This window comes from Bos grunniens, chromosome 18, assembly GCF_055505025.1.
Source record: "Bos grunniens cultivar Pamir isolate PY7600 chromosome 18, Bosgru_T2T1.0, whole genome shotgun sequence".
Taxonomy (NCBI): Eukaryota; Metazoa; Chordata; class Mammalia; order Artiodactyla; family Bovidae; genus Bos; species Bos grunniens.
The window spans coordinates 52,177,114-52,187,799 of record NC_141182.1 but is presented as its reverse complement, the minus strand read 5'-3'; the positions used below and the strand labels follow the sequence as shown (position 1 = coordinate 52,187,799).

At 43.6% G+C, this 10,686-nt stretch overlaps 1 protein-coding gene across 1 annotated transcript; it reads left to right on the top strand.

Moving 5' to 3' along the window:
- The first annotated feature begins 4,679 nt into the window (after window positions 1-4,679).
- On the top strand, window positions 4,680-5,167 carry LOC147353980 (histone H2B type 1-H-like). Its single transcript, XM_086352931.1, has one exon. The coding sequence runs from the start codon at window positions 4,680-4,682 to the stop codon at window positions 5,055-5,057; it is 378 nt and encodes a 125-aa protein (XP_086209057.1). The 3' UTR covers window positions 5,058-5,167.
- Window positions 5,168-10,686: the final 5,519 nt, after the last annotated feature.

The window sequence follows — 10,686 nt, the reverse complement described above, 5'->3', positions numbered from 1 at the left end:
CGCACGGGCTTAGTTGCTCTGGGGCGTGTGCGATCTTCCCAGACCAGGGATGGAATCCGTGTCCCCTGCACTGGCGGGTGGATTCTTAACCACTAGACCACCAGGGAAGCCCAAGAAAGGGATTTTTAGAGCCAAAGGGCATTCTCCCTCCCAAGTAATAGTAGTAAATGCTCTTGGTTACTTACAAGAAACTCTTTCCACATGTGCTTTTCTGATTTCTGTACACGTATCAACTCTTGAGTAGGAAGCATGATCACCCCATTTCACCAATGGAAAAACTGAGGTATAAGGGCTCACCCAATGTGATAAAACTGGTAACTGGCTAAGCTGGACTTCTAGCCTAAGACAGACTGGTATCAGAGTCCATATTCTTAACTACTGCGCTGGACTCTCTCTTTGATTGTGTCTCCTTACTGCAAATTGAACTTTTGACATGATTTTTCTATGAAGACTTTAGAAGAATGTCACTATTCCAGGGGTGAAATGAGATAGATATCTGAAGGTGAAGGACATTCTGGAGCCTTTTGCTAATGGGCAGGGATGGGGGCAGGTCATGCTTGGCTCTCATCAGGTTTGTTTTAGTTAATCCTCTCTCCCAGGAAGGATGGGTAACCCAAAGGGACTTCCCTGGCAGTCCAGCGGTTAGGACTTTGCCTTCCATCGCCAATGCTTTACAATATTATGTTGGTTTCTGTTGCACAACAATCATGCAGCTGTATGTAAACATACATTCCTTTCCTCCTGAGCCTCCATCCCACCCCTCCAGGTCATCACAGAGCCCTGAGCTGGGCTCCCTGGGCTGCGCCGCAGCTTCCCACTAGTTAGCTATTTTTCACATCATAGTGTATATATGTCAAGCCTCCTCCCCCAATTCATCCCACCCTCCCCTTTTCCCTCTAGGTCCACATGTCCATTCCCTCTCCATCTGCATCTCTATTCCTGCCCTGCAAAGAAGTTCTCGTCTCTCCCATTTTTCTAGATTCCACATATATGCGTGAATATAGGATATTTGTTTTCCTCTTTCTGACTTGCTTCACCAGATCACAGTTTTGGATGACAAATCCGGCACAGTCTGAAAGGTTATAGTGATGGCCTGGGAGAAATGGATGATGGCATTATCTTTCCAGACCTGGGACAGAGTAAAGGAAAGAAAGGCAAGAAGAAAGAAAGTGTTTTCTGTTTAGCTCAAGTACAAAGTCTTTATCTGGCATCTTGGGAGGGAGCAGTCCACCGCAGTGTCAGCTACATCTCTTCCCAGTCAATTTGATTCGGAGGTCTCTAGCATTTTCACAGGATCAGATGCCAGGCAGGGCCATTTCAGCTGTGAAATGTGTGGCCAAGTTTCCCGTGCCTGAAGTTTGGCTGCCATCCAGGTAATGAGGAAGACCTGGTGTAGTCCCTTCCAAGGAGATCCAAGGCCAGTGGATCCTTTGTGTCTACTGATTGAAACATTCGTTTGGGGATTAATAGCCAGATATCTGTGGAAACCAGCAGAATTCAGGGGCTTCCCAGGTGGCACAGTGGGAAAGAATCCGCCTGCCAAGGCAGGAGATGCAAGAGATGAGGGTTTGATCCCTGGGTTTTGAAGATTCCCTGGAGGAGGGCATGGCAACCCACTCCAGTATTCTTGCCTGGAGGATCCCATAGACAGAAGAGCCTGGCGGGCCACAGTACATGGGGTTGCAAATATGCTGACCACACACACACGTACACACACAGAAGAATTTCCAACATCCAGTTCAGTTTATAGGTATATAATAAAACCTCAGAGACTGTTGACAAGATTAGAATATATACAAAGGTGCAAACATAATTTCTCTCTACAGTTGCCCTCATTTTTATCAAAGATACACAGGGAATCCCCTGGCATTCCAGTGGTTAGGACTAAGCACTTTCACTGCTGGGGCCCCAGGTTCAATCCCTGGTTGGGGAACTAAGATCTCACAAGCCACACACATACACACAAACAAACAAGACCCCAAAACCCACACACAGTCAAAATAAATTTATTTGCATGAAATGTTGCCCAATTGTTGACATAAATACAGCAAGAGCAGTGATTGACCAAATATTAATAAGCTCTTTTTAAGACTGCTTTGTTGGAAATGTTTATAGGGAGTCTCAGATTAAATGCTTAAAAAGAACTCTCAAGGCCAGGAAGTCATACCAAAGTTAAAGTCACTCCTTAAAGCTGTCTGGTCATATTTAAGCCTATGCATATCTCTCTTGACTACAATATTCCAGTCAACATCTTGGTAAACATCCAGTGTCTCTAATTATCCTGTTACTAGGAGAATAGTTTTTTGGTGGGGAGGGAGTGGGTTGCTGCATGGTATGTGGGATTTTAGTTTCCCAACAAGGGATCGAACTCATGCCTTCTTCAGGGGAAGCACAGAGTCTTAACCACTGAACCACCAAGGAAGTGCCAGGGAGGACAGATTTTTATTGAGCTTATGTAAATAGCTAACTATATTGCCACGAGAATAATGTGCAAGGATTTCCAAATTCTGGAAAGATCAAGTAGAAAGAGAAAGTAAATGTTTCATTTTTGTTTACAAAGTTATACTTTGCCAAGTTGCTATATGTCATGATAGCTTAAGACAAAAATGTATATGTTAGTCTCTCAGTTGTGTCTGACTCTTTGTGACCCTCATAGACTATAGCCTGCCAGGCTCCTCTCCATGGGATTTTTGCCAGGCAAGAATACGGGAATGGGTTGCCAAGCCCTCCTCCAGGGGATCTTCCTGACCTAGGGATTGAACCTACATCTCCTGATTCTCCTGCCTTGGCAAGCGAGGTCTTCACCACTCACGCCACCTGGGAAGCCGGGCCGAAGACAAAAGACTTTCTTAAACTTGGAAAAGAAACCCACTAAGGAACAGTATGGTTTCAAATGAAAAGTGATTTAAAAATTATAATCCTCTCATTCATTCGATCCTATCTGATTAACACTTGTGCTTCTTGAATCCGGTTTTTCCTTTAGCTCTGGAAATTCTTCCCTAGTTCAGTTTGATGATCTTCAAGCTATCAGAAACCTGTACTTGTGAAAAGCCCTTTCCTTGAATCTCTTTGAATATGAAGTACTTCCACAGGAATGCTTTTGTGAAAGCATGAGGATAAAAGAATAACTGTCTATCAATGACAAAGGCTTAAAAATGGCAATGGCTAGATATCTGATGAGAGTTTAGTACAATGCAATTGACAAGAAAATGCCGTTGTTTCTGTGACACGCGTTTTAAGACAGTAACTAGAATTACAACTGAAAACATTATGCCAGAACATATCAGAATGTTAGGGTTTTATACAGTTTCTAGAACACATATTAATAATATTCACCCATGCAATATAACTTAAGAACTTTTATCATCACTTACTTGACATTGCTTGTCATGTCATTTAACATACCAAAGAAGCCTAGTTAATTTAAAATTCTATTTTCCATAAAGAGAACAATTTTTTTGCAATGTTCCAGAGGCCCTCTGGAAATCCCCAGAGTTACTTTAGATCAAAAAGACTTTCTTTAGAATTTGGTTTTGGGGAAGTTTGGCAAAAATATCAAAAGATTTTAGACACTTGACTAAATTGGGTCACAGACTATCATGAAATGATAATTATCTACTTTACCAAAGTGACAAAAAGACTTCTAAGGTAAATGTAGGAAGTTTCATAGTTCTGCGCAAAACTTACTCTTTAAATATTGAGGAGTCTCTGTTTTCCTTAAGTAATCAAAGATCCGATTAAGATGACACGAAGGCCAGGAAATAATTTTAATAAAACACAGAATCTTTGCTTTCTAGGCATATTACTTAAAAAGTAAGGGAAACTGATTCACATTTTTGTACAGCAGAAACCAACACAACATTGTAAAGAAAATTTCCTTCAATTAAAAATTTTTTTAAAAAAACGGAAACCTTTAACAAGCCCCTCTCAGAAGCAGACCCATTCTCCAAGAAGCTGTCATTTTAGCAGAAGAAAGAAGGTTAAGTTCCAATTTTACACATAAGTACACTATTGATATTAAAGCTTATTTTAAAAAAAACCTTTTATAACCAACTTTTTTTTCAATCTTATCCAGCTTGATCACACCGTAAGATTTCTTTCCCAGATTCCTTTTCCACAAATCTTCGGATTCCTGTGTTCATTTTCATTTCTTTCCCTTTCCAAAACAACCAGCTTTATTTTAAGACAAAATCACTTTCATTTCCCTCAACAAAAATGCATCTGCACACCTCGTACACTTTTGTATTTTATTTATTTTTTTGGCTGCGCTGGGTCTTCGTTGCTGCACACGGGCCTTCTCTAGTTGTGGGGAACGGGAGCTGCTCTCTAGCTGCGGTGCTCAGGCTTCTCAATGCAGTGGCTTCTCTTGTTGCAGAGCACAGGCCCTAAGGTGCTCGTTGTGGTTCACAGGCCTGGTTGCTCCTCAGCACATGGGATCTCCCCAGACCAGGGATAGAACCCGTGTCCCCTGCATTGGCAGGTGGATTCTTAACCACTGGGCCACTAGGGAAGTCCTCTCATACCCTTTCTAACAATAACAATAACAACAAACCCATATCTTACTTTTCTTGCATACTGAGTTATTTCCCTTATCATTTCCAGTAGCTTTAATTGCATATATTAATTAGAATTCTTTACCCTTAGATCTTTCTGTGTTGTTGGGTGTTGTCATTATAGACATGCCTGAACCGGCTAAGTCTGCTCCTGCCCCTAAAAAGGGCTCTAAAAAAGCTATGACCAAGGCCCAGAAGGACGGCAAGAAGCGCAAGCGCAGCCGCAAGGAGAGCTACTCCGTGTACGTGTACAAGGTGCTGAAGCAAGTCCATCCAGACACCGGCATCTCGTGCAAGGCCATGGGAATCATGAACTCCTTCGTCAACGACATTTTCGAGCGCATCGCTGGCGAGGCATGGCACCTGGCGCATTACAACAAGCGCTCGACTATCACATCCAGAGAGATCCAGACCGCTGTGCTCTTGCTGCTACCTGGGGAGCTGGCCAAGCACGCTGTGTCCGAGGGCACTAAGGCTGTCACCAAGTATACCAGCTCCAAGTAAATATAATATGCCTAGCCGCTGTTAACGGAGAAGGCAATGGCACCCCACTCCAGTACTCTTGCCCGGAAAATCCCATGGACGGAGGGCCTGGTGGGCTGTAGTCCATGGGGTCGCTAAGAGTCGGACACGACTGAGCAACTTCACTTCACTTCACTTTACCCTTAGAAGGGCTTCCCTTGTGGCTCAGCTGGTAAAGAATCAGCCTGCAATGCAGGAGACCTGGGTTCGATCCCTGGGTTGGGAAGATCCCCTGGAGAAGGGAAAGGCTACCCACTCCAGTATTCTGGCCTGGAGAACTCCATGGGCTGTATAGTCCATGGGGTTGCAAAGAGTTGGATATGACTGAGCGACTTTCAAAAAACCCTTAGAAACCTCAACTTTTAGTGACTATAAAAGAGTAAAGAATTATGAACTTTCTTTTCTAATTAGCATTCTCTGGCTTGGCAAATTTAGATATACTTTTTCTAACTTCCAGAAACATACTTTCTCATGGAACATTTTCTCAGTGTGGCATCAAACATATTTACCAATAAGCCCAAATGTCTAAAGGAAGCCCCAAATGATAAACCTATGTTCAATATTTAGTGTTTCAGTGTTTTATCTTATTTGGAAATCATCTGGATATTCAATGATTTTGGCTTAACTCATTATTTAATTGAACTTGATTTCCCTGGTGGCTCAGACGGTAAGGCATCTGCCTACAATGTGGGAGACCTGGGTTCGATCCCTGGGTTGGGGAGATCCCCTGGAGAAGGAAATGGCAACCCAGTCCAGTACTCTTGCCTGGAAAATTCTGTGGATGGAGGAGCCTGGTAGGCTTCAGTCCATGGGGCCGCAAAGAGTCGGATATGACTGAAAGACTTCACTTTCACTTCACTTAACTGAACTTAACAAAACTAAGGTTTCCAGGTTACCAAAAGATATGGGGAAACTATTTGTAAAATTATCCTGAAAACTTTTTATTCTACTTACATCTATTTACTTTTGGAGGAGGGAATGGCAACCCACTCCAGTATTCTTGCCTGGGAAATCCCATGGACAGAGAAGCCTGGCAGGCTACTGTCTATGAGAGTGTCCAAGAGAGTTGGACATGACCTAGCGACTAAATAGCAACAACTATTTAGATTATTTGTGAAAATTTCTTCAAACCAACTTACTTTTCTTACTGACAGATTTTGTGGCCTGAACTTATTTGACTAATAAACCCAAGTAGAATAAAAATTGTATGTTTGCATTACACTTCATATTTATAATTCGAAGACATGTCTATTTTAATCGAACCAACAAAGTTGTTCTAATATTGAATATTTTCCCATATCACATGAACCTGAAAAGCATTTTGGTGATGTTCTACTGTATTTCCTAAAGTTTTATGAATACTTAATTTATGTAAGCACTTTATTTTCTTTAAGCTAATTCGATAGAATTCTTTTACACATTAATTTTTGTAATACCACCCAAAGGTAAAAAATACCACACATCTATAACACACTTATTGACACACATAAGCAGAGACAGATGCAGAGACCTTAATAGTTTCATTTAAAATTTCTGCCATGAATCAGGTACAATAATACAAAACACACTGGTTATAAAAGGACAGTTGGAACAAGTTCAGCTTATCTTCTCAAATGGCTATAGCTCTCCTCTACCACCCAGGTATATTTTAGCTTAAAAGAAAGGGCCTTACAGGACATGGAAGCAACCTAGATGTCCATCAGCAGATGAATGGATAAGAAAGCTGTTGTACATATACACAATGGAGTATTACTCAGCCATGAAAAAGAATACATTTGAATCAGTTCTAATGAGGTGGATGAAACTGGAGCCTATTATACAGAGTGAAGTAAGCCAGAAAGAAAAACACCAATACAGTATACTAACGCATATATACGGAATTTGGAAAGATGGTAACGATAACCCTGTATGCGAGATAGCAAAAGAGACACAGATGTATAGAACAGTCTTTTGGACTCTATGGGAGAGGGAGAGGGTGGGATGATTTGGGGGAATGACACTGAAACATGTATAATATCATATAAGAAACAAATCACCAGTCCAGGTTCAATACAGGATGCTTGGGGCTGGTGCACTGGGATGACCCGGAGGGATGGTACGGGGAGGGAGGTGGGAGGGGGAACACGTGTACACCCATGGCAGATTCATGTTGATGTGTGGCAGAACCAATACAATATTGTAAAGTAATTAGCCTCCAATTAAAATAAATAGATTTAAAATTAAAAAATAAGAAAGGGCCTTAAAAAAATTTATATCAGGGACTTTCCAGTGGAAAAGAATGGACTTTCCAGTGCATAAGAATCCACCTGCCAATGCAGGGGACACGGGGTCAATCTCTGGTACGGGAAAATTCCACATGCCACAGAGCAGCTAAGCCCGTACACCACAACCACTGAAGCCCCGGCGCTCTGGAGCCTGTGCTCTGCAACAAGAGAAGCCACCGCAATGAGAAGCCAAGCATTGCAACTAGAGAAAGCCCATGAGCAGCAATAAAGACTGAGCACAGCCAAAAATAAACCAATTAATAATAATAATAATAATAATAAAAGAATCTGTGCTTTCACTGCAGAGAGTGTGGGTTCAATCCCTGGTCAGGGAACTAAAATCCCATGTTTGTGCGTTCTCAGTACCTCAGTCGTTTCTGACTCTTTGTGACCCCATGGACTGTAGCCCACCAGGCTCCTCTGTCCATGGGATTCCCCAGGTGAGAATACTGGAGTGGGTTGCCATTTTCTCCTCCAGGAGACATTCCCAATCCAGGGATCGAAACCAAGTCTCCTGCATTGCAGGCAGATTCTTTACTGTCTGAGCCACCAGGGAAGCCCTAAATCCCACATGGTGGTGCTGGTTTAGTCACTAAGTCATGTCTGACTCTTTCAACCCCACGGACTGTAGCCCACCAGGCCTGGGATTTAGGGCTTCCCTGGTGGCTCAGACCACCTTGAAAGTGAAAGTTGCCCAGCCATGTCCAACTCTTTGCGACCCCATGGACTATACAGTCCATGGAATTCTCCAGGCAAGAATACTGGAGTGGGTTGCCATTTCCTTCTCCAGGGGATTCTCCAGGAATCGAACCAGCGTCTCCTGCATTGCAGGCAGATTCCCACGTGTTCTGTGGCAAAAGGGGGGAAAAAAAAGGAAGGAAAGAAAGAAAGTGGTTATCTCTGGGAGAGGAAGAGGTCTAGATCTGGAAAGGAAGAGACAATGTGAAATTTTATATTCTTCTCTCAACTGGCCACTACAGATGGAGATGCGGAAGAACTGATTTGGGTAAGAATTTTCACCTTTTGTTGGCTCCTGCCAGATTTTTTAAGGATCCTGTCTACAGGTTCTATGTGGGATTTAAAGTAGATAGTATAGCTCCAATATTTACCGGAATTTGGCAAGGTTTTCTTATTAATTTTTAATTTTTGTTTCCCCTTAGCTATTTAAGGGTATACTGTAGCGTTTACCAGGAAATCCCAGAGCCTTGTCAACTCTAGGAGAAACCATGTGTCAAGACAGGAAGTGGCAGCTGGAGAGCCAGAGAAAAGGGGAAATTCAGTGAGAGGGTTAGAATGAGGAAGAGGAGGGTATGAAGGAGATGGGGTAGGAGCCAGAGGGAAAGAGGAAATGAGTGCAGTGGGGTGAAGGGGGTGAAGAGCCTTCTGATGACTTTTTATATCTTTCAATCATTTATTTGCCTCTGTCAATTTAGAGATTGTTGTCATTCAAGCTAAGTCATGTCCAACTCTTTGCGACCCCATGGACTCTAGCCCGCCAGATTCCTCTGTCCATGGGATTTCCTAGGCAAGAATACTGGAGTGGGTTGCCATTTCCTTCTCCAGAGGATCTTCCTGACCCAGGGATCGAACCCAGGTCTCCTGTGTTGGCAGGAGGATTCTTTATCACTGAACCACCTGGGAAGCCCTTGAATCTTGATTAGGCAAAGTCAGTCGAGATAATCCATCACCTTGCCACAGATCGGCTGATGGGACATGACAGAGTCTGCTTGATGATGGGGTTCCTGACAAGACAGAGATGGGAAGCCCCCTCTTCCAGCTTTGGATGTGGTTGTACGAGGAAATGATGATGGAGCTCTGGCCATCATTGTGCAAACACCAACATACTGAGGACAGCAGGGCAGCAAGGTAGGTCCCCAGTGACTTGTGGGAACTGCTGAATTAATGGCCCCTGGGTATCTCCATCTCCATTCTTTCTGTTTTGTTGTATTATATTAGATATTCCTTACTGCTCTTGAGAATCCCTTGGACAGCAAGGAGATCAAACCAGTCAGTCCTAAAGGAAATCAACCCTGAATACTCACTGGAAGGACTGATGCTGAAGCTGAAGCTCCAATGCTTTGGCCACCTGATGCGAAGAGCCGACTCATTGGAAAAACACCCTGATGCTGGGAAAGACTGAGGGCAGGAGAAGAAGGGGGTGACAGAGGATGAGATGGTTGGATGGCATCACAGATTCAATGGACGTGACTTGGGCAAACTCTGGGAGATGGTGAGGGACAGGGGGCCTGGCGCGCTGCAGTCCATGGGGTCGCAGAGTCAGACACAACTTGGCAACTGAACCACAACTGCTCCTACTCTAGCATCTTTGCCGTTCCTTCTGCTGGAATTCCTCCCACTCGCTCTCCAGACCGCTGCTGGCCCTCTCTGTCAGCCCCTTTCAGGTCTTTATTCAGATGACGCTCTAAATCTCCCTGCATAAAAGTGCACCCCAGAACTTCCCTGGTGGTTCAGTGGCTAAGATTCCGAGCTCCCATTGCAGGGGGCCTGGGTTCCCTAGTCAGGGAACTAGATCCCAAATACTGCAACTATGAGTTAATATGCTGCAACGAAAAGAACCTGTGTGCTCCAAGGAAGACTGAAGATCCTATGCGCCGCCACTAAGACCCTGCATGGCCAAATCAATAATAAATATAAAATATAAATGCAATTTTTTAGAAAGTGCACCCCTTTGGCAGCATCCCCACTTCTCTTCCCAAACTGTGTTCTCCAGATTACTCATTACGGTCTGGAATATCATGAAGTGCAGTGTTAGTACCTCGGTCTTTGCGACTCCATGGACTGTAGATCACCAGGATCCTCTGTCCATGGGATTTTTCAGGCAGGAATACTGGAGTGGGTTGAGATTTTCTTCTCCAGGGGATCTTCCCGACCCGGGGATCGAATCCGGGTCTCCTGTCTTGCAGGTGGATTCTTTACCATCTGAGCCACCAGGGAAACCCAGATGAGAGGTTTATTATCTTCCTCTCCCATAAAACATGAACTTCCTGAGAGCAGGAGATTTTGTTTACTCAATGTCCCCCATGTCTACAACCGTGCTCGATGTATATAGTGATCAATACATTTTTGTTAAATGAATCGTTTCCGTTCTTCTCATTGGACTTTCTATTACTTTCAGCTGTGAGCAAATGTTCCTGGAATTCTGCCTGCGGTGAGAGCCTCGATTTTATTATACCTCTCTGCTCCGTCCTTTGGATCCAAAGCTTGCTCTAAAATGATGCTCATTCCACATTGAGCATGTGATCTCAAGGCTCCCAGACCTTGTCATCTGAATCCCCAGGGTATAGAGACCACATCGGGGGGCCCACTTGAGGCTGCAGTGTCAGTAA